The sequence below is a fragment of the Oryx dammah genome, unplaced genomic scaffold (genome assembly GCF_014754425.2).
Source record: "Oryx dammah isolate SB20612 unplaced genomic scaffold, SCBI_Odam_1.1 HiC_scaffold_7, whole genome shotgun sequence".
In the NCBI taxonomy this organism is placed as follows: domain Eukaryota; kingdom Metazoa; phylum Chordata; class Mammalia; order Artiodactyla; family Bovidae; genus Oryx; species Oryx dammah.
In genome coordinates, this window is record NW_024070191.1 from 31,842,856 (window position 1) to 31,867,035 (window position 24,180).

General features: G+C 47.1%; 1 protein-coding gene across 2 annotated transcripts in view; it reads right to left on the reverse strand.

The window, feature by feature from the left end:
- The window catches only part of RAB11FIP1 (RAB11 family interacting protein 1), a 33,000-nt gene extending 14,451 nt beyond the window's left edge, over nt 1-18,549 (reverse strand). Inside the window, exons 1-2 of one of the 2 annotated variants that reach the window (XM_040242932.1) lie at nt 18,059-18,549; nt 167-606 (exon numbers count right to left, since the gene is read on the reverse strand). In XM_040242932.1, the coding sequence (XP_040098866.1) occupies nt 167-606; nt 18,059-18,435 (817 nt within the window). In that variant the 5' untranslated portion in view covers nt 18,436-18,549. The remainder of the gene's footprint in view (nt 1-166; nt 607-18,058) is intronic. The other variant, XM_040242933.1, reaches the window with a different exon arrangement.
- Between the last annotated feature and the right edge of the window lie 5,631 nt (nt 18,550-24,180).

The following is a 24,180-nucleotide window of genomic DNA, read 5'->3' on the forward strand; positions in this document are numbered from 1 at the left end:
TACTGTAACCACCACCATCTACACCATCCCCACCATCACCATCACCATTACTGTAACCACCACCATCTACACCATCCCCCCGCCACCACCAAGATTTGTTCGTTTCTTCTCTCCCAAAGCAAAGGAGGGGGAGAAGCCAAGTGAGAAGGAGGAGGAGGAGACTCACCATCAGAGGCAGAGGAGGACTCGTCCTGGTCCTCGTCCTCCCACCGGGACTCGAAGTCTCCAGGACGAAGCACCACTTTGTCTGACTTTGAGGTCGGCAGGACGGACATGGACTGGGAAAGCAGCGTTCTCTGCAGGTTAGACTTAGAAAACAAGGTCTTGATCTTTGACTTCTTCTTCTTGTCTTTGGAAGGAGACTCGTCATCGCTGTCAGCCGAGGGCGTCACGTGGGGGACAATGGCTGATACCGTATCAGACGCGCTGTCCTTATTCTTGCCCTTGATCTTGTCCTTCAGTTTCCCAAACGGGTTCCGAGACTTGTCTTTCATGGAAAGGTCAAACATGCTCGCAGTCATGTTGTTTCTCATAAACTGGATGTCAACCTCAATTTCTCCTCGCTCTTTATCCTTCTTCCCCGGTTTGGATTTCAAGGTGTACCACCTAGGAGGAGAAAGGCTGAGAGGTTACCTTTGAATTCAAGAGCCTAAAGCAATGCTCACAGTCCTTTATCTGGTGTCTCCTCTCTGCTACTGCCAGCTTCATATAGAAACACATGCTATGCTCCCTTCTTTGGGGAATGGGGGGAGAGGGGAGGGGAGGGAAGGGTAGAACTCGTAGTTTTATTTCCAGGAAGACATCCACTAGGCAGTACAGGATCTGATTCTGTACTTAGTGTATGAGTGACAGTCACTCGGTCATGTCCGACTCTTTGCAACCCCACAGACTGTAGCCCGCCAGGCTCCTTTGTCCATGGAATTCTCCAGGCAAGAATACTGGAGAGGGTTGCCATTTCCTTCTCGGGCAGTACTTAGTGTATAGTCACCTAAAATCCTGATTGAGTAGAGAGTTATTTTCAAGAATAATATACACATTCCATCAAATCATTTCCTATGACTGGCTCTGACCGGTTTTTTCCTTCAAAGGGGTAAAACAGTTACAAAGATAAAGTGCAAATTTACAAGAGTATCTCAGAGAAAAGCAAGAGCTTGTAGAACAGTCCCTGCCAGGGAGTAACGGAAACTGCAAAACAGAGTAAAAAATATCTATTAAAAAAAAAAAGGGTGAAATAAGCCAGAAACAAAGTGACAAATACTGCATGATTCCAGGGATGTGAGGCTTTCCCTGGGTGAAAGTGTTCCTCGCTCAGTTGTGCCCGACTCTTTGCAATCCCGTGGACCACACTCTGTCAGGCTCCTCTGTCCGTGGGATTCTCCAGGCAAGAATACTGGAGTGGGTGGCCATTCCCTTCTCCAGGGGATCTTCCCAACCCAGGGATCGAACCCAGGTCTGCTGCATTGCAGGCAGATGCTTTACCGTCTGAGCCACCAGGGTAGCTTAAGGCCCCTCGACGAGTCAAAATCAGAGACAGGAAAGAGAATGGTGGGTGCCAGGCGCTGGGGGTTGGGGTGAATGAGGAGTTAGTGTTTCACGGGTACAGAGTGTCAGCTGGGGGATAAAAAGTTTTGGACCTGGGTGGTGGGGAAAGTTGCACAACAATGTGAAAGTAAGTAATGCCACAGAACACGAAACATGGTTAAAATGGTTACTTCTGTTACATGTATTTTACCACAATGGGAAAAAAACAAGAAACTGAGAGGAGACACCCATCTCCAGCTTAATGATCAGAAAAAGCAGTTCCAAGCATGACTCAAGTATTTCACTTGGTCCTTTGCAAGCAACCTCACGATACAGCAAACAATATTCTAACAGCCCATGAAAGACAAACTGCAGAGAAAGGAAACCTCTCCTTGGCGTGTTCCATCGGGTGAATTGCAAAAATATGAGCCCAGTAAGTGGCACGACTTCCACTGAACAAACAACTCCAAATACAGGGCCTCCCCACAGCCACCCTGGGGTCACGCTCACACGCTGAGAACCACACTCTGATGCTCTTCTCGGTGACCTATTTAAGAGCTGAGGGCTATGGACTTTAAGGAAATGATGGTTTTGCCCAAATAAACACAATTTCCTCTTTCACCTTCAGCTTGGCTTACTCACCCAGCGGATTGCTGCCCCCACTGTCTTAGCTCATTCTGCACTTAAAGGGGCAGAGGGAAGCAGAAACACACTGAGAAATGTCCTCCTTTAAGTCTCATGAGAAAGGCATGAGGTGGACAGTATACCCACTTTACAGATATACCCACTTTACAGATGAGGAAAGTTGACGCTCACAAGTTAGGTAACTTGTACAAGGTCTTGCAACTGTTAAAAGGCACAGCCAGGACTTTGAACCAGCTCTGCAATCTCCCCAAAGCTCCTTTCTCTACACCAAGATTCCAACTTAGCACTCTCTCTGAACTCATCCTGGCTGGGCCATCTTTTACGATACACAGGGAAAAAAAGGGCTGGAATTAACATTATTTTTGAGGGAAGCTTAAGCTTCCAATTTAAATGCTCTAAGTCAAAAGACAAGAAGGGGGAAAGCCCCTATCGCCGACCTCAGCCCTAAGTCACAAGGCTGTACGTAAGGGCCAGACTTATACTGGGTTGGCAAAATAAAACCAAGACCTGAGAATATGGTGGGAGCTGCAGTTTGGAATCTTTAGAAGAAAGCGTTTAGGATTTTCAAAACTACAGTTCACAGCTGGAGGAGAAGGGAGATGCACGGTCTTTACAGCCAGCCTCGCCTGCCAGCCTGGTGTCTTTCCATTACACCTCCAGGCCCTCTAGGAGAACGGTTTGCATATCTGTCATTTAGATGTTGAGAGGATTATTTGTATCTTTCTCTCCTGACAGTCATGTGCTGACATGGTAGCCTTGGTGATGAGGAGTGGCTAGCCTTAGTAAATACCAAGGGTAGGCACCTGAAAAGGGGAAGTTGCTGAGAGCTGAACTCGGAGGCTCAAATGACTACACAGGCCACAAGGGGAGACCTCGTTTCTCCACCACGGCCTCCTCCCAGCTCTTTCACACAGCCTCTCTGCTCACCCTCCCAGGGGATGCAAAGACTCCCAACCTTCAAAGAATACCACTTGCCCACTCCCCTGGATGGGGCTGCCTTCCCCAAAGTATCAACACCAAAGCCTGTTTATTCTGAGTAAAACTGCAGCCAACCCCAGGATCCTCCCCGAGGGCCTATTACCACCTGATCCATGGGTTCAGTCCCTGGGCACAAGAATGGGATTTGTTTTGGAAATTTCCAACGCCACCAGGAGGTGTGAACATGCACTTTTGACTGTTCCTGTCGCTTATTTTCACCAGCAAACCCCAAACCAAAAGCCAGGTAGCCAAGAACAACCACTGGGCTATTTAAGGATGTGAAAGGCAGGCTGAATCACAGGCAAGGAGGCAGCCCCGTCTCAATCTGTGCTGGATTTATCAAAGCTAGAAAGGAAGACAGGAACTGTTTCAGCAACATTATCCTGACCATTAAATCCACACAGCTGAAGCAAGGGAGTTTTGAAACAAGCATAATTTGATAGTTCATGAAAACCATGATCCAGAAATGTCTCACCCTAAAAAATTTCAAACCAGGACATATTTGTGGGTTTCAACACTGAAGCATCGGTTCAGTTTTTCAGTGTTTCTGTGAGTTTGATTTTCAGTGCACTTAATTCCAGCATGTCACGGAAGTAAATCACAAATAATCAGGTCCCAGCGTGGCCACATAGCATGTGATGTCAGCCTGGGTAGGACCCAGCACCACCCTTCACGTCAGCCCAGAAAGTTTGAGTTATCTCAGAAATTAGGGCTGGGTTTTCCCAGTACAAAGGGCAGAGTACAGACAGAAAGCCATAATTCTAATGCAGAAAGTTTATTTTTAAGCCTCTATTCTTAAAAAAAATCCTGCAACCTATCAAAAAAGTGAAAAGTAAAAGGATCCCCTCTATAAGCAGTCATCTTTACTTATAATTAAAATTTAGTTCTTCCAAAGTTAAGAGGATCTTTGAATATACAGCAAGTGACAGGACACATATATAAACTATATTTTAAAGTAATAACAGCAACTGTTATTTTACAGTGATCTTTTACAAAATGAAGATTTTCTAGAAGACTCATAAAAAGAACTTTTCTTAACAAATGTAAGTTTCTGATAGCCTTTAGATAATACCACTAAACCGAGTAACAAATGACAAAAATTTTGCTGTGCTGTGCTCAGCCATGTCTGACTTTTGTGACACCATGGACTGTAGCCCTCCAGGCTCCTCTGTCCCTGGAATTTTCCAGGCAAGAATACTGGAATGGGTTGCCATTTCCTACTCCAGGGGATCTTCCTGACCCAGGGATCAAACTCTTGTCTCCTGCATTGGCAGGCAGATTCTTTATCACTGCACCACCTGGGAAGCCCAATAAATGACAAAACTCGACTGGAAAACCTGTTTACTTCATCCAGATCAACAGGAATCAATTACATGGGGCTGAATGAACGGATGAGTATGGTTTACAGCTTTATGACTTTGTGGAAACTATACTAACTTTAATCTTTGTTTCACAGAAAAACCTTTTCTCCTATGCTATGACCTGCAACAAATTGATAAAGTATACCTCTGTAAACAAACAAAGAAAAAGTAATAACAGGCATAGGGTAAAAATTCCAATCATACAAAATGGTCCAAAATGAAACTTTAACCTCCATGTCCCTCAGTCAGGTGAGGTGTCAGTAATGCCTCAGTTAGGCATTACTGACAGCGAGGGTCTTGGGAATAAACACTCAAGCAAAAAATGCCTCTTATCCAAACAGGCTGCCCAACTGTTTGGGGGTTTTTTGGTTTGGGGTCTTCTTGGTCAAACATAAGACAAGGCTAAACAGCTAAAAATACAGAAAAGTTCATTTCATGCTTTTACCCTTTCAAAAAGATGTCTTATGAAGAAAGCAGCAAGGGAATGTAAAAAAAAGAAAATGAACAGGGTACGGGAAGGAAACCATACAGAATGCAGGACACAGGGCCTGCCTCCCGAGGGGCCTGGCTGGGGGACTGGAGTCCAGATACGCATTGTCAAATCTCCTGGGTTTTTAAACACTCAAGTTTTGAAACGGCTAAATCAACCCAACCATGAGCAATTCTCAGGGCTGGTTTGCCTCAGCATGTAGGTTTCTCAGGACAAGGAAAGCTGATCCCAGGGGCCCTCCATCGGAATGTGGGCAGTGTGGTTCCTGCTCTGGGGAAATGAAAGGTCTCGCAGTGCATCCCAGCAGACATGCGGGCTTACGGTTGTGTAAAGGACAGGCCGGTATGCCTCCAAAATAATCTGTCTGCAGCTGAAGCAGACATGTTTTTTCCTTTAAAACATTCCACAGAGTAGACAAAGGAAAAAAAAATGACCGCTTCAGAGATTCAAGGCGGAGACAGGGAAATAATGGCTACAAAGATGTGGTCCTTGTGCTCTGGCACAGCGGCCACTGGAAACACAGAGCCAAGAGGCCAGACAGGGGGAGAGGCGACCGGCCCACCCGACGGTCACGGAGTGTGTTACACTGAATCAACAGCTGTTTTTTCTTTCTGATTATGAAGCATGAGAAAATAATTTAACATGAAAAGAAATTCCTGCGAGCGTATACCATTTCATCACAGATAAGGACTTGTGTGAAGTCCCTCAGTTGTGTCCGACTCTTTGTGACCCCATGGATTGTATATAGCCTACCAGACTTCTCCGTCCATGGGATTTTCCAGGCAAGAATACTGGAGTGGGTTGCCATTTCCTTTTCCAGGGAATCTTCCCGACCCAGGGTTCGAACCCGGGTCTCTCGCATTGCTGGCAGACTCTTGACCCTTTGAACTACCAGGGAATCCCACAAATAAGGACTGTCATACACAAAGAGAAGGAAATGGCTATCCACTCCAGTATCCTTGCCTGGAAAATCTCATGGACAGACGAGCCTGGTGGGCTGCAGTCCATGGGGTCTCAAAGAGTCGGGCACGACTGGGTGACTAACACTTACACTTATACACAAAGAAGTTTCTCAGCTAAGTGAAATCCCAAGGAGCTATAAGAACCACCTACGTGGGGACCCGGCAAAATGAATTAAGGCTCTACCCTCCCATCAGACATAGGAAGCTCCAGGAAACACAAAGGCAAAGACGACTACCAGCTCCTTGTTTTAATGTGTTAGTGTTCATTTCAAGGGATCCTGTCTATATGGGCTCCAAGGTCAAGGGCAGACCGCCTAGTTCCCTTCCGGTGCAAAATCTCCACCCTGACTTGTCGCATGAGTCATCCCCATGGTAACTGAACTTCAAGACACAGGGGATCATGGCCCCGGGTGAGGGGAGAAGCAGGAAGAAGAGAACAGCCCCTGAGTTGCATGTGTTTGAGATGGAGGATGCACTTGATGGAAAAAGTTTAAAAATCAGTCCCTTCACTGTCATCCCTGAGGAAGAAAAATAAGGCTGAGAGTCTCGCAGGGTCCGCAGAGGAGGGTATCTAAAAGGGGTTGTAAGAAGGAGTGACTCCACGTGGGTGAAGTGTCCAGACTCTTCTCTTGGTAGTACAGAAGCAATGCATAGCAAACAGGGACAAAGACGCTTAAGACCCATAGAGCGCTTGTGGGATGTACCCGGCAGAAGCTAAGCAGTTTAACAGGTTTTGTTACTGACCAAGATAACTGGTCCGCATTACCTAACTGAATACAGAATCACCAATCAGCCATTCTTGCCGCCCCACTCCCCTCCCCGGGTGGACTTTCCCATCTGCCCATCGCCAGCTACTTGGTGGTAAATTATGAAGATTGCAAATGGTTCCTTTTTGACCCTAATCCCTGAAACAGCCATTCTGCAGCACTGAAAGGCTATCTGTAGCCACCAAATTCAATCCTAAAAAGTTAGAAAATGATACGGGAAAGGAGAGATCATATAAAAAGCAGGTTGAAAATGCTTTTGATCTTCCCATACTATTTGCTCTACAGAAAGTCCCTTAGAAAGTAATTAAAGCAGGTTATAGGGGAAAAAATGTAACTGACTCTCTCTAATGCTAATTCAACCATTCCCTTTTGATGTATTTTCTTGAAGTCTTTTTCCTGCATGTTTTAACTGAGAGACGTCAGATAAGTTACTTGACTCCTCTGGCTCCTCGTCTGAAACAAGGTTAAAAGCACCTACGATAAGGTGTTTACAAAGGATGTTGCAAAGACTGTGTGTGCTTAGTCGCCCAGTCCTGCCCGACTCTTTGTAACCCCATGGACTGTAGCCCGCCAGGCTCCTCTGGCCATGGGGATTCTCCAGGGAATAATAGTGGAGTGGGTTGCCATGCCCTCCTCCAGGGGATCTTCCCAACCTAGGGATCGAACCCAGGTCTCCCACATTGCAAGGGGATTCTTTACCACCTGAGCTTAAATGGCTTAATATATGTAAAGAGCTTAGCACAGTGCCTGGCACCTAATAAACACTTGGTGTTAGCTATGATCATGACTTGGTAATAACTAGGGAACACATGCAATTCTATTTGTAGGGTGTTAAATATAGCTCTCATACAGTCCCCACATCCACCATTTTTAATGGCTGCATGATATTCGGTGAGTGCATTTATACCATTGTTCAGCCATGCACGTGGTTCTCAGAAGGGAATTTAAGATACCAACAGTTCAGACTGACGGTAGTCCTAGGGATCCAAACCGACACCACCAAACACAAATAACAATGATTTGCATTTGAAGGGAGTGGGGAAAAAACTCAATTATAAAATTAGTTTGTATGATACAATTTCCAAAATTAAAAAGCAGATACGATATTTTAAAATATCATGTTGACGGACTCAGTTGGGTCCGTCTCTTTGCAACCCCATGGACTCTGCAGCATGCCAGGCTTCCCTGTCCTTCGTGAAGTGAAGTGAAATGATCAGTACGTAATTCTGTAATTTATCATGAGATTTAATGACCCTCAGAACTCTTCAGAACTTCTACGGAGGTGGGAGAGACAAGAAACAGAGGATCCCCAAATGATTTCAGGCACATGCCAAGATGACCTAACTGGCTGAAGTGTAAGGATCAAGGCATATTTTCTAAGTTGAAAGCAATACTCCACTCCTTGTAGGTAAAGACTACAGGAAATAAACCAAGCATCAGTATTTTAAGATTCGCTAAGAATTAGAAAAATTAACACACTTATAAACAGGGAAGTCTGGCACTCCTCCTATCATCTAGTTACCAATGTTTTACTTGACCATATCGTAAAAAGCCACAAATATTAATATTCTAACACCAGATCGGGTATCTTGCCTTTTGCTTCAAGGATTTCTTTGGAAGGAATGATGCTAAAGCTGAAAGTCCAATACTCTGGCCACCTCATGCGAAGAGTTGACTCATTGGAAAAGACTGATGCTGGGAGGGATTGGGGGCAGGAGGAGAAGGGGACGACAGAGGATGAGATGGCTGGATGGCATCACGGACCCGATGGGCGTGAGTCTGAGTGAACTCCGGGAGTTGGTGATGAACAGGGAGGCCTGGCGTGCTGTGATTCATGGGGTCGCAAAGAGTCGGACACGACTGAGCGACTGAACTGAACTGAACTGAATGTATTTTATGTGATCTGCCAAAGAAGGGTCTCCGTGGGGTCCTTTGTCACTCAGGAACAGAGACCTTAAGGATGGAGAAAGGAAATGAGATGGTCTGGTTCACCACCCCCTGGCCAAGACAAAGGAAACAAACTTCAGCATGGTAGACATCAAAGAGCTTTCGGTCCTCTCTCAGCCCCCCAGGCAGACTCACACTTCTTTCCTTGGGAACCCCTGGTGGGGAGGGTGTGTGTTAGTCACTTAGTTGTGTCCAACGACCCTTTGTGACCCCAAGGACTGGGGCTCCGCCAGGCTCCTCCATCCATGGGATTCTCCAGGCAAGAATACTGGAGTGGGCTGCCATTCCCTTCCCCAGGGGATCTTCCTGACCCAAGGATGGAACCTGGGTCTCCCTCACTGCAGGCAGAATCTTTACCATCTTAGCCACCAGGGGAGACTCTGCTTCCTGGTGGGGAAGCAGAGCATCTGACTCATCTGGTTATCAAGGTGAGTCCCAAGGAAGAGGGGAAAAAAAAACCACATACCGAGAGCATTTCAAAATCCTGTTCTAACAACAAACTTCAGTAAGAATGCCCAGTGCTGTGGGAGGTGGCACCCTTGAAGAAACAGCCCTGGGGCCCACCTGTCCCTCACACAGGACATGGTACTCCGGATTACAAGAGGCCTTTTCAGACCAGGCCTTCTGGAGGCCGTGGTGGCTCTCCCTGGGCTAGCCACATCTCTTTTAATAAACAAGAAGTTTAAAAATGAAGCGTGCAGCCGTCACACCTCTAGAAAGTTTTTCTGGCATTTCTTATAAAACGTGTTTCCTCCGGCTCCACTAGGAGGGCAGCGTTCAGGAAAAGACACTTAATTCCAGCTGCCTTTTTTCCCCCCATGGGCACATTCCTAAATGTGTCCCTCAGGGACACCCTGGAGATGAAAGCCCTTGATTTCTCTCTAACAGATTATCTACACTCCTCTCTCTGCAGGAAAGGAATTTCTCATCTCATTAGTGCCTAAAAGCGGCTCCTTTGCCAAAGGCACCAGCGAGCCCCCGAGCTGCAGGTGACCTGCTTCTCCCAGGTGACCTGCTTCTCTGGTGCTGAGCAAGCCAGATCCCAAGTTCACACCGAGGCCACCCTTCATCTCTAATCCACTTGGCTAAATGTAAGATGGCTTAAAACTCAACTTTCAAAAACCTAAGATCATGGCATCTGGTTCCATCACTTCATGGCAAAACAGAAGGGGAAAAAGTGGAAACAGTGACAGACTTTATTTTCTTGGGCTCCAGAATCACTGCAGATGGTGACTGCAGCCATGAAATTAAAAGACGCTTGCTCCTTGGAAGAAAAGTTATGAGAAACCCAGACAGCATATTACAAAGCAGAGATATCACTTTGCCGACAAAGGTCCAAATAGCTAAAGCTGTGGATTTTCCAGTAGTCATGCATGGATGGATGTGAGAGTTGGACCATAAAGGATGAGGGCCGAAGAATTGATGCTTTCAAACTGTGGTGTTGGAGAAGCCTCTTGAGAGTCCCTTTGGACTGCAAGGAGATCAAACCTGTCAATCCTAAAGGAAATCAACCCTGAATATTCATTGAAAGGATTGATGCTAAAGGTGAAGCTCCAATACTTTGGCCACATGATGTAAAGAGCTGACTCACTGGAAAAGACCCTGATGCTGGGAAAGATTGAAGGTGGGAGGAGAAGGGGGAGACAGGGGATGAGATGATTGGATGGCATCACTGACTCAATGGACATGCAACTGAGCAAACTCCGAGAGTTGATGGTGGACAGGGAGGCCTGGGGTGCTGCAGTCCATGGGGTTGCAAAGAGTTGGGCACGACTGAGCAACTGAACGACAACAACAAATTTTTGAAATTAGAACACTAATATTAAACTTCTTGTTTATTACAAGAGACGTGGCTAACCTGGGGAGAACCACCACAGCCAACAGAAGGCCTGGTTTGAAAAGGCCTCTTGTGATCCGGAGTACTGTGTCCTGTGTGAGGGACAGGCCGTTTCTTCAAGGGTGCTGCCTCCCACAGCACCAAGCTGTGGGGTTTCCTCTTACATGAAAGAAACTCTTCATTCTTACTGAAGTTTGTTGTTAGAATAGGATTTTGAAATGCTCTCGGTATATGGGTTTTCCTTTTTCCTCCTTGGGACTCACCTTGAAAACCAGAAGGGTCAGATGCTCTGCTTCCCCACCAAGAAGCAGAGTCTTCCCTGGTGGCTCAGACGGTAAAGATTCTGCCTGCAATGCGGGAGACCCAGGTTCGATCCCTGGGTCGGGAAGATCCCTTGGATAAAGGAATGGCAACCTACTCCAGTATTCTTGCCTGGAGAATCCCATGGACAGAGGAGCCCAGCGGGGCCCCAGTCTGTGGGGTAGAAGTGTTTAACAAAGATTAAACACTTCTCCACGTCCCACTGGCAAATGACCGCCTGCCCTATGTCTCCACGGACTGTAACCACTTACTTGTCCATTCAGAGATGTCAGAACACCTGGGCTGGGTCACACAGCAAATGAAGGGACGGAAGTGGGCCCTGGACATGCGGAAAGAGGGCCAGCTGGCCTGGTCTCCTGCTGGGCCAGCTGCTGCATGAGGTCTGACCTAGGACACCTTCAGGGAAGCACAACCCGCTCACCAAGTCTTTCCACGCCGATGCTGGTTTTCTTCAAAGGCTGATCAAGGTTCTGGTTGTTAACTCTGTTGGAATTCAAAGGCCCTGAGGCTTAGAGATCCAAGTAGGCTCTGAACCAAAGGCCACCCAGGGCCTGGTCGTGAGATGAAATAAGGCCTTAAATGCCTTCGAATCACTCCCTCCGTTCGTGGAGGACATCTGAACCCTCTAGAGCTAAACCACAGCCAGCATCCTTCCCAATGTACAGGGTGAGAGGCAGCTTTCTCAGACATAGAGCAATTAAAAACCAGAGCAGCGAAATGGAGACTGAAGATCATTGTCCAGGGGGACGGAAGGATGATGTCAGCAAATACAGGTTGGCGCTGATGACAGTTTAATAATCACGTGTATTGTTTTTAATGTAATCATAACATTTTTAAGTTAATAACTACAGTTAAAATGACAGAGATACTATTTATAAAAAACCTTCCTCTGATGGTGGTTGTAGAAATACAACAGAGGTCTTTGTAACCAAAGGGAAGTTAAGCCAAACAAGGCTCTTTTGTACGTTCACCTTCCCCTGATGCGAAAAACCTTTACATGGTTGGAATGGTTGACTTACTTGCCTCCAAAGTTGTGTTTTTCATTGACGGGTTTACTTCCCCTCGTGTTGTATATCATTTATTTTTCCTTTTCTTGGTCCTCTGTTCCTTGTGGCAGTGACTCCACCCGCCGTGTTGGCGCAACCGGTGAGGTCACATCAGTTACGCTCTTACAGAACAAAGACTTGGCCTGTGCTAAAACTGCGAACACTTCAGGACACACATGTACACGCCCTGGTTTCGATGGGGTTTCCTGCTCATTTGCTCCAATGGAAGACTCGACACACAGGCATCATGGCCCATGTTGTCTTTGCCAAGACATGTTGACCTCACTCTTGTATCACGGTGACTGCTGGGGAAAGCAAGCCGTCACCGTTTCCTGGTTCATGTTCAACAGCAAGTTCTCCTTATTTTACTTGTTCGTTCTTATCACTTCCTCTCACTCCCACCCACATCCAATCCACCACCAGTAAGGCCAACTGAACCTCGGAAATATTTCTGAAAGCCACCCACCTCTGTCCATGCCCACGCCTGTCACCCTACGCCTGCCAGAGCCTCCCAGCTGGTTCCAAGCTAAACTTGTTCCAAATCTGCTCTACATCAGACAGCCAGACTTTCATAAACTGGATCACGTCACCCCTCTGCTTTCAACGCTCAGCGGTTTCCATTGCTCTTAAAGGAAGCCCAGCCTTCATCTTCAGCCTCAACCTAGGCAACCTCTCCAGCTTCCCAGGTCTTCCTGCCTCAGGGCCTTGCACAGGCTGCTCCCCTTCCTCTACTTTTCACTGGAAAAATTCCTCCAGGTCTCTGCCTCAGAGAGGCCACCTGCAATCTTTGCTCTGGTCTCTTATGATACCCTGTTCTCTTCCTTTACCACACTCATCGCAGCACAAGATTACTCATCTTTGTGTTCATCTGTGTTCAGTCGCTAAGTTGTGTCTGACTCTTTGAGACCCTGTGGACTGCAGCACACCAGACTCCTCTGTCTTTCACTATCTCCCAGAGTTTGCTCCAATTCATGTCCATTGAGTTGTTGATGCCATCCAACTATCTCATCCTCTGTCACTCCCTTATCTTCTTGCCCTCAATCTTTCCCAGCATCAGGGTCTTTTCCAATGAGTCAGCTTGTCACATCAGGTGGCCAAAGTATTAAAGCTTCAGCTTCAGCATCAGTCCTTCCAATGAATATTCATGGTGTGTTTACTGTCTATCTCCCCAGAAGGCTCTGGGCTTCCTGAAAGCAGGGATCACTGTTTATGCTGTCTACCCAGTGCCTCAAAAATAGTAGGTATTAAAAAATAATTACTAAAAGTATGGATGAACTTTAAAAACAAGGGGGAGAAAGGCAGTGAGAACTTCCCGCATTGCTAACTGAACGCCTTGTAAATGAAATCACCATCAAATCATATCACAAAAAGCACACCTTTCACATCACAGGAACCATGACTTTGAAGCACCCTCCCCTTTTGAGTCACTCCATTCCCCCACTGTGAACAGGCTGGAGTTACTTCTTCCAGAGCCCAAAGATGACCTGTCCTGGACCCTGAGCTATCAGTTTCCTATACTGGGTGGGAGGGGCCTCTGCCAGTTTGGAGGTGGGAGGGTTTCCAGTAAAGCCCCATTGTCATCTTTAAGAGGAATCTCAAAAAAACAGAAATACTTAACCAGTAACAGCATTGCTCAAATTTTCCAGTCCGTTACAAAAAGCCAAAAAGTGCTTAGGAAACCCAGAGGTGTTCTATAAGTGCAACCACTGACGGCTCAGATTTGTGAAGCTGAGATCTCTGTGTGCATCTGCGATTTCTCTGCCTCCCACTCTCCCAGAAAAACAATGGTCTCACCCTTCTTCTTAATCACCTGAATTTCCTTTGGTAACATATTATACCATCTTACTACACTTACAGCTCTTCAAAATGTCTAACCTTTACAGTATCCAAATCCCTTTCATATGCAACCAAATTCTCTCTTGAATCTTCAAGAAAGATGAGAAAATGACCCTCCATCTTTCACTCTCTCTCCATATCTGAAAGGCTATTGTGGTATCAAATTTCATCTTATCTGGTTACACAATGGCCTTCCAGTCACCAGCCTGAATATTTATTTTAATCTGTCTTTAAGCGATTACTGCCCCCATTTTTATTGCTGTTGGTATTCTTAAAAGATGCTTGGTTTTGAGTTTGGTTTTTTTGTCCAATCTAGGACCCTTAGCTACTCAAGACCAGACAGCAGAGGAGACCACATGTTGGTTCCCTTACTCTGCCTCTCAGATTCATGTCTGTTTCATGATCATGGGACTTAACTGATTTCCATTTAACCAAAGCTCAGCTGAGACCACAGAGAAGTATGGATGAGTCTGCCCTCTGTATCCACAGGTCCTCAGATTCAACCAAAATATAAATATCTCAAAAATATACAAGAAAAAAAAAAAAACTCCAGAAAACTCCAAAAAGCAAAACTTGGATTCATGCACTGGCAACTATTTATATAGCATTTCCATGGTATTTACAACTACTTATAGCCTGGCATGCTGCAGTCCATGGGTTTGTAAAGAGTTAGACACAACTGAGCCACTGAACAACATGGCATATATATTAGGTATTATAAGTAATCTAGAGATGATTTAAAGTATACAGGAGGATGTACAAAGGTTATACACAAATATGAAGCCATTTTATATAAGGGGCTTCAGCATCCACAGATTGTGGCATTGGGGGGCGAGCTGGAACCAATCACCCTTGGATATGAGGGACAATTGCATTAATATCAGTGCAAAATCAGTTCATTTTGATTTCTTCTTACCTAAAGGGGCCATGCACTCTTCCCTATTAAGTGGATCGTATCTATATGTCCATCTCTGTCTAGTGTTTTAAAGATATGTATCATCACACTGCAGCCATGAAATTAAAAAACACTTACTCCTTGGAAGAAAAGCTGTGACCAACCTAGACAACATATTAAAAAGCAGAGACATTACTTTGCCAACAAAGATCCATCTAGTCAAAACTATGGTTTTTCCAGTAGTCATGTATGGATGTGAAAGTCGGACCATAAAGAAAGCTGAGTGCCAAAGAATTGATGTTTTTAAATTGTGGTGTTGGAGCAGACTCTTGAGAGTCCCTTGGACTGCAAGGAGATCCAACCAGTCCATCCTAAAGGAAATCAGTCCTGAATATACATTGGAAGGACTGATGCTAAAGCTGAAACTCCAATACTTTGGCCATCTGATGCAAAAAAATGACTCAGTGGAAAAGACCCCGAGGCTGGGAAAGATTGAAGGCAGTAGAAGAAGGGGATGACAAAGGATGAGATGGTTGGATGGCATCACCAACTCTGTGGACATGAGTTTGAGTAAACTCCGGGAGTTAGTGACAGTCAGGGAAGCCTGGTGTGCTGCAGTTCATGGGGTCGCAAAGAGTCAGACACAGCTGAGCGACTGAACTTAACTGAACTGATCATCACCCTAATCTGAGGTTAAAATCTGAGTCATTACAAAAAGCATATTCTCTTGATTCCAAATATGTGATATGTGGGGTCTTGTTAAGAGAACAAATGAAAATATCAGCACAGTTAGCTCTTAACACCTTGAGTTTTAACTTCTGGATCGCAACTGTTTTCTGTAAATATTAACATACATGCAGACACACGCCCACACACACATACAACTACAGGCCAAGATGTGAGCTTTTCTTTTGATTTTGATTTTAATGTCTAAGGTAGAGTCAAGCCATTAATAACCAGTTCAAATGATCCTCCTAGCCCAACCAGTTTCTTTCTGTTAAACTTCCACCTAACAGTGTATATCTCATGCTGCAAATCGCAGCTATCTTGAGCACCCAAGTGAGGTACCAGGACATCAGACAGGCCTGGTTTAACTGAGCTCCCCCAGCATTTTGGAAAGTCCCAGGAAGTGACAGATGGAAAGCTTGCGATTTTGCCTACTGCTGGAGGAGCGAAGAAGGCTTCCTTTGTAGTTATTAAAAAATCAGCTAAGCACAGTTTTCCTACAAGCTGATATTGTGACTAAGTGGTCACAAGCTCATATAATAGAGACAGGAGTAATCACCAAGGTTTAGAATTACATCAGAGAGGATGAGAAAAATGAAGGCGCAGAGACTGAACCCTTCCTGAAATAGGGAACTTGAGGTTTTCGTTCCTCCCAGAGCAGTAACAGGACCTTTTGAATCTACGCATGGGGCTCCATTAATCCAGGAATCCAGAAACATCTTATAAATATCAGCTAAGTCTGGCCACAAGCTCCATCTGTACATGGGGAAACTTGGGTATTTAGAGACGGAGCATCCTGAAGCCCAACAATGAGTCAGGGCCAGAGTGGGCACCAGACCCAGAGATCTGGAATCCGTATCTCCAGCAGGGAGATCCAATCTACTTTTCAAGGGAATAAGAAGAAACAGATGGTAGAGACAGACATGATATCCACACATCTTGGGATGGGACAAGGAAAAGGACAGTAAATCCAAGGCCCCAAATGTCATTTAATCAAGCAGAAAGTTAGGACTGCTTCAGCCCCTGATCAGCAAAGATGCTGCTGCTCACCTTACAGCTTGTAAGCTGATGCCACAAAGATACTCCATCCATCCTCACCTCTAGGCTCTCCCTTTTTATCTGATTCAAGCTCAGAAATGCCTGTTGATCTTCGGCTGGATAAAGGAAGCAGTGATAACATTTGCAAGAACCTACAGAAAAGAGAGTCTGGTAACATCAAATCTTCTGGCTCTTCCTGCTTCCTCCCCAAGGGAAAGTTAAAATACCATGTATATCTAAAACATACAGCGTGAATCAGAGTGCTTCATAAACCACAGAAGTTAGGTGATAACATGACTAGCATATTTAAGGTCCAGCAAAGTAACCAATTAAGCTAAGCGAGGCTGTGTGTGTGTGTGCTCAGTCATGTCCAACTCTTGTGGGACCCCACGGACTGTAGTCCTCCAGGCTCCTTTGTCCATGGGATTTCTGGGCAAAAATACTGGAGTGGGTTACCATTTCCTTCTCTGGGGGATCTTTCCCACCCAGGGATAGAACCTGCATCTCCTGCATTGGGTGAATTCTTTACTGCTGAACCAGCAAGGAAGCTCTAAGGGAGGCTAGCTCTGAGTAAACCAGGTGAGCATAATCAAACGTTCCATTCCAAACACTGAGAGAAAACAAACCGGTAACACTCCAGAATGCACAGGGGTGTGCTTTGCTTTCCCTGAAGGAGTGTGATACCCTAACACAAACTTCTTAAGGAGGGAGGGGAGCTACAGGGGGGCAGCCATCCTGCCCACTCCCACCCCCCACCCCCCCACCCCCGCACTCAGTAGGACCAGAGAGAACTTCGCAAACTCCAGAGCGAAACAAGGCCTACTTTTCAGTTCAACCTGGCCAACCGCAGGCCCTGGTTCCAGCCATCACTGGGAAATCCTTACTAATTTGGGGCCGAGGGCAAACATGGTTAGTGTATTTCGGTCTGAAAGTTAAGACCAAACTGTTCTAGTATTCCTAGAGGAGGAGAGGGAGGGAGGGGCAAATTCTCCCGATCGACCCCTAAGGCGTTGGTGAGATGGGGGTAGGGGAGAGCCCTCGCTGGGCAGCCCCCGTCCCCCTTTCCCCGCCCCTCACCCACAACCGCCCCGCACAGTAGCGTCCCCAGCTCGGCCCCTGAGCGAGGCTCTAGGGCTTTGGTGTCAGTGGATCTAACTGCTCCAGTGGGTTTTCCCAGCGCCCCGGCCCAGCCATTCACAGCTCGATGTCCAGTACAATGAAATACCTAGGAGGCTTTACACGTAAGCTGATGCCTGCATCAAATACACACAGCTACTCAGCTAATAAGAGGAATTCGTCAGCCCACACAGAGTTTCAATTCATCAAAAATTCATGAAGTGATTACTAAATGCCAGACGCTGAGCGCCGTCCCGCAGATTCAAAAAAAAAAAAAAATCCCCAAGTACCGGAACCCACCTACTGGGAGAGCCGGGGCAGGACAACCCAAGAAGGAGAAGCTAGGCGAGAATCCTAGAACCGGCCGAGCGGGTGGCGGGGCTGGGGGGAGGGATGGGGGGGGCGGATTGGAGGGAGGGATGGGGGGGCGGATTGGGGGGTCCGCCTCTGCAAAGGCGTGGCCCCGGCTGTCCCCTTGGGGAGACACATTCTGCAAGGGTCTCGGCGCTCCGGCCAGGCTTCGTGCTCGCTCCGCCCGTCTCCCCGCGCTCGCCACCCGCCCGCACACTCACTGGGTCCTCCGGCGGCCCTGGTCCTGGTGCAGCCCCCGCAGGTCCACCTCGGCGCGGCCCAGGAACTTGTCGAGGCCGAGCAGCGCGCGGTGCAGCACGGTGAGCTGCAGGGTGGCGGCGGCGGCGGGCGCGGCCTCAGCCGACAGCAGCGGCGGCAGCTCGAAGGTGGCCTCTTCGCGCCACACGGGCGCGCCCAGGCTGCGCTCCGACACCGAGGTGGCGTACTTTTCTTTGCCCACCTGGATCACCGCGTACGCGTCGCTCGTGCCCCCGGGACCCTTGGCCCTCAACCCCCGCGCCTGCAGTACCGTCACCTGCACGTGCGTCGGGGACCACACGGCCCCGGGGCCCCGGCCCGCCGAGGCTGCCAGGGACATGGTGACGGTTCTGCGACCCAACCGAAAAGTAAGGAGGTGATCGCCGCGACCGGCGGCCTCTACCGCCCGCCCCAGTCGCCGCGGCCTCTTTAAGGCTTCCGGTCACGCTCCCTCGGTGCCCCGCCTCAGCCAGGCCCCGCCCACCGCCCCACCTGCAGGACCTGGCCGACTCCGCCCCTTAGGGCCCGGGTTGGGCCGCGCGGGAGGGGCGGGCCTTGGAGACTTCTACGCTAAGCGGTGGTCGGTTGTATTCAGTTCACTCTCAGTCGTGTCCGATTCTGCGACCCCATGGACTGCAGCAGCCCGGGCTTCCCTGTCCATCACCAATTCCCGGAGCTTGCTCAAATCTTGTCCATGCAGTCGGTGATGCCCAGAGGTGATGCTAAGAGGTGGAAGGTGTCCCCAACGGCCAAAGGTCGCCCAGCCCAACCGGATCTGGCCGGAGCAGCGATTAGGCGAAGCAGACCTCATTTCCAGTCTGGGCTTTCCCTCTGGCAGGTGTTTGGCTTTGTACAGATTCCTTAGTTACTTTGGATCTCAGTTTCTTGATCTGTAAAATGAGAGAGCAACCACCTCAGAGATTGCTGTTAAAAAAAAAAAAAAAAGTCATGTTACCTGGCACAGGGCGAGTTCTCAATAAATGGTAGATATGAGGATGAGTGGTAAAGTATCCGCGTGCAATGCAGGAGACGCAGGTTCGATCCCTGGGTGGGGAAGATCCCCTGGAGAAGGAAATGGCAACCCACTCAGTATTCCTGCCTGGGAAATCCTATGGACAGAGGAGACTGGAGTCCAAGCGGTCGCAAAAGAGTCGGACACGGCTTAGCGGCTAAAGAACGAAAACAATGCGAGTGACTGCGAAAGCGACCCCAGATTCGTCGCTCTTCCTACTTCGGCCGCTGGGGCCGTTACTCTGGGGGAAAGTCGGTCCGGGGAAGGTGCCAGTTCAGTTTAGTTCAGTTCACTCGCTCAGTCGTGTCCGACTCTTTGCGACCCAATGAACCGCAGCACGCCAGACCTCCCTGTTCATCACCATCTCCCGGAGTTCACTCAGACTCACGTCCATCGAGTCCGTGATGCCATCCAGCCATCTCATGCTTGGTCGTCCCCTTCTCCTCCTGCCCCCAATCCCTCCCAGCATCAGAGTTTTTTCCAATGAGTCAACTCTTCGCATGAGGTGGCCAAAGTACTGGAGTTTCAGCTTTAGCATCATACCTTCCAAAGAAATCCCAGGGTTGACCTCCTTCAGAATGGACTGGTTGGATCTCCTTGCACTCCAAGGGACTCTCAAGAGTCTTCTCCAACACCACAGTTCAAAAGCATCAATTCTTCAGTGCTCAGCCTTCTTCACAGTCCAACTCTCACATCCATACATGACCACTGGAAAAACCATAGCCTTGACTAGACAGACCTTAGTCGGCAAAGTAATGTCTCTGCTTTTGAATATGCTATCTAGGTTGGTCATAACTTTTCTTCCAAGGAGTAAGCATCTTTTAATTTCATGGCTGCAGTCACCATCTGCAGTGATTCTGGAGCCCCCAAAAATAAAGTCTGACACTGTTTCCACTGTTTCCCCATCTATTTCCCATGAAGTGATGGGACTGGATGCCATGATCTTCGTTTTCTGAATGCTGAGCTTTAGGGCAACTTTTTCGTGCTCCTCTTTCAGTTTCATCAAGAGGCTTTTTAGCACCTCTTCACTTTCTGCCATAAGGGTGGTGTCATCTGCATATCTGAGGTTATTGATATTTCTCCCGGCAATCTTGATTTCAGCTTGTGTTGCTTCCAGTCCAGCATTTCTCATGATGTACTCTGCATAGAAGTTAAATAAGCAGAGTGACAATATACAGCCTTGACGTACTCCTTTTCCTATTTGGAGCCAGTCTGCTGTTCCGTGTCCAGTTCTAACTGTTGCTTCCTGACCTGCATACAGATTTCTCAAGAGGCAGGTCAGGTGGTCTGGTATTCCCATCTCTCTCAGAATTTTCCACAGTTTGTTGTGATCCACACAGTCAAAGGCTTTGGCATAGTTAATAAAGCAGAAATAGATGTTTTTCTGGAGCTCTCTTGCTTTTTCTATGATCCAGCGGATGTTGGTAATTTGATCTCTGGTCCCTCTGCCTTTTCTAAAACCAGCTTGAACGTCAGGGAGATCACGGTTCACGTATTGCTGAAGTCTGGCTTGGAGAATTTTGAGCATTACTTTACTAGCATGTGAGATGAGTGCAATTGTGCGATAGTTTGAGCATTCTTTGGCATTGCCTTTCTTTGGGATTGGAATGAAAACTGACTTTTCCAGTCCTGTGGCCACTGCTGAGTTTTCCAAACTTGCTGGCATATTGAGTGCAGCACTTTCACAGCATCATCTTTCAGGATTTGAAATAGCTCAACTGGAATTCCATCACCTCCACTAGCTTTGTTCGTAGTGATGCTTTCTAAGGCCCACTTGACTTCACATTCCAAGATGTCTGGTTCTAGATTAGTGATCACATCATCATGACTATCTGGGTCGTGAATATCTTTTTTGTCAGTTCTTCTGTGTATTCTTGCCACCTCTTCTTAATATCTTCTGCTTCTGCTAGGTCCATACAATTTATGTCCTTTATCGAGCCCATCTTTGCATGAAATATTCCCTTGGTATCTCTAATTTTCTTGAAGAGATCTCTAGTCTTTCCCATTCTGTTGTTTTCCTCGATTTCTTTGCATTGATCGCTGAAGAAGGCTTTCTTATCTCTTCTTAATATTCTTTGGAACTCTGCATTTAGATGCTTATATCTTTCCTTTTCTCCTTTGCTTTTCACCTCTCTTCTCTTCACAGCTATTTGTAAGGCCTCCCCAGACAGCCATTTTGCTTTTTTGCATTTCTTTTCCATAGGGATGGTCTTGATCCCTGTCTCCTGTACAATGTCACGAACCTCATTCCATAGTTCATCAGGCACTCTATCTATCAGATCTAGGCCCTTAAATCTATTTCTCACTTCCACTGTATAATCATAAGGGATTTGATTTAGGTCACACCTGAATGGTCTAACGGTTTTCTCTACTTTCTTCAATTTAAGTCTGAATTTGGTAATAAGGAGTTCATGGTCTGAGCCACAGTCAGCTCCTGGTCTCGTTTTTGTTGACTGTATAGAGCTTCTCCATCTTTGGCTGCAAAGAATATAATCAATCTGATTTCGGTGTTGACCATCTGGTGATGTCCATGTGTAGAGTCTTCTCCTGTGTTGTTGGAAGAGGGTGTTTGCTATGACCAGTGCATTTTCTTGGCAAAACTCTATTAGTCTTTGCCCTGCTTCATTCCACATTCCAAGGCCAAATTTGCCTGTTACTCCAGGTGTTTCCTGACTTCCTACTTTTGCATTCCAGTCCCCTATAATGAAAAGGACATCTTTTTTTAGGTGTTAGTTCTAAAAGGTCTTGTAGGTCTTCATAAAACCGTTCAACTTCAGCTTCTTCAGCATTACTGGTTGGGGCATAGAGTTGGATAACTGTGATACTGAATGGTTTGCCTTGGAGATGAACAGAGATCATTCTGTCATTTTTGAGATTGCATCCAAGTACTGCATTTCGGACTCTTTTGTTGACTGTGATGGCTACTCCATTTCTTCTGAGGGATTCCTGCCTGCAGTAGTAGATATAATGGTCATCTGAGTTAAATTCACCCATTCCAGACCATTCTAGTTCGCTGATTCCTAGAATGTCGACATTCACCCTTGCCATCTCTTGTTTGACCACTTCCAATTTGCCTTGATCCATGGACCTGACAGAACTTGGTCCACTGGAGAAGGGAATGGCAAGCCACTTCCGGATTCTTGCCTTGAGAACCCCATGAATAGTATGAAAAGGCAAAATGATAGGATACCAAAAGAGGAACTCCCCAGGTCATTAGGTGCCCAATATGCTACTGGAGATCAGAGGAGAAATAACTACAGAAAGAACGAAGGGATGGAGCCAAAGCAAAAACAATACCCAGTTGTGGATGTGACTGGTGATAGAAGCAAGATCCGATGCTGTAAAGAGCAATATTGCATAGGAACCTGGGAAGGTGCCAGGTGGGTGGCAACTGATGAGGATGTTCTGAAGGCCTGAAAAGGGGAAGCAGGGGGCACCTGTGGTGGCTTGGGAGCATTCTACTTTGCCCCACCCTCACCAAATAAGGTGGGGCTGAGAGGCTAAGTCAGAGAAGGGGACTAAAGGAGGAACTGGAAGTGGGATTGCCACACGGACCTCCTCGGGAGCAGAGGCCTTCCCCCCACCCCCACCCGCGCAGTTCCCCATTTCTCCTCTCTGGACCCTCTGCAGTCTCCCCTCGCTCTTTAACCCTGGGCTCTCCATCAGGCACTTCCTGGTTCGCAGTTTCCTTTAGTTTGGCGATTCCCTTCATTTCCAATATCCTGGGGATTCAAATATCTATTGAGCATCAGATTGCAGAGGTCGCAGAAGGTTTTTAGATTTTAGAGTTAAGCAAAGGCCCAGAAGTGATTTGTTCAAGGCCCTACAACAGAACCAGGACTAGAGCCCAGGGTGTCTGACTCCCATCCAGTGTGTCTGCTGTATCCCTTACTTCTCCCAGATCCTCAGAACCCGGATCTTGGACTGCTGTCTGTAGGCTCCTTTCCTCTTGAGCCACACTGCACATTGCCTGCTGGGAATTCTGCAACATTAACTCTCCATCAACTGCATTAACCTCAGACTTAACAGATATTCAAGGCATTCCTATGTGGGCCCCACCCTGATTCCCTCTCCTCTATCTCCTGAATAAACTGTAGCCCAGATAAACTTCCCACTTCAGCCATTTACTCACTAGGCTGGCCCGCAGCTGCCCAGCACACCTCTCTCTCTGGCCAACCCACATCCTATCCACTGCAAAGCTTCACTCAGATTTCTCCAAGCTTTGGCTTCCAACAGTCCCCTTCAGGGCAGAACCAGGTGGTGACTTGTCTCCTCCAGCAGAAACCTGGACACACAGTAGGTATTCAGGAAGTGCTACAAAATTGAAGAGTTGGCAAATTATGCCAGTCAACCATGTTGTGCTTGCTTTTTACCATGTAAGAAATTAAAAGATGGGGACTTCCCTGGTGGTCCAGAGGCTAAGGCTCTTGCTGCAAATGCTGGTGGCCTGGGTTTGATCCCTGGTCAGGGAACTAAAGATCAAAGATCCTGCTTGCTGCAACTAAGACCTGGTGCAGCCAAATAAATAAAAATTTTTTAAAAAGAAAGAGAAATTAGAAGACAGACATTTTGCCTCAAGTTTCCTCCTGAGAGGTGCTACAGTATGGGAAAGGCCTATTTAGTACATTGTAAATGTTTAACAGTGATCGGAAGGGGAAAGGAAAGGAGGTACCAGCCATTTAAGAGGCAGGAAAACCTAGCAGAACTCTGTTGTTTTAGTGCCATTTCCCCTGTGTGACAATCTGTTAACCTCATTCAACCTCGTGGCTCCATTCATTACTTTAAAGATTTATTGAGAACTTACTTGGCACCTAGCTTGTGCTGGGTGCTACTGACTGAGAGCACACAGTCCTTTCAATGAGTCCTGGTCCCTCAGCTGCTGCTGCTGCTAAGTCGCTTCAGTCATGTCCGACTCTGTGCGACCCCATAGACGGCAGCCCACCAGGCTCCCTCGTCCCTGGGATTCTCCAGGCAAGAACACTGGAGTGGGTTGCCATTTCCTTCTCCAATGCATGAAAGTGAAAAGGGAAAGTGAAGTCGCTCAGTTGTGTCCGACTCTTAGTGACCCCATGG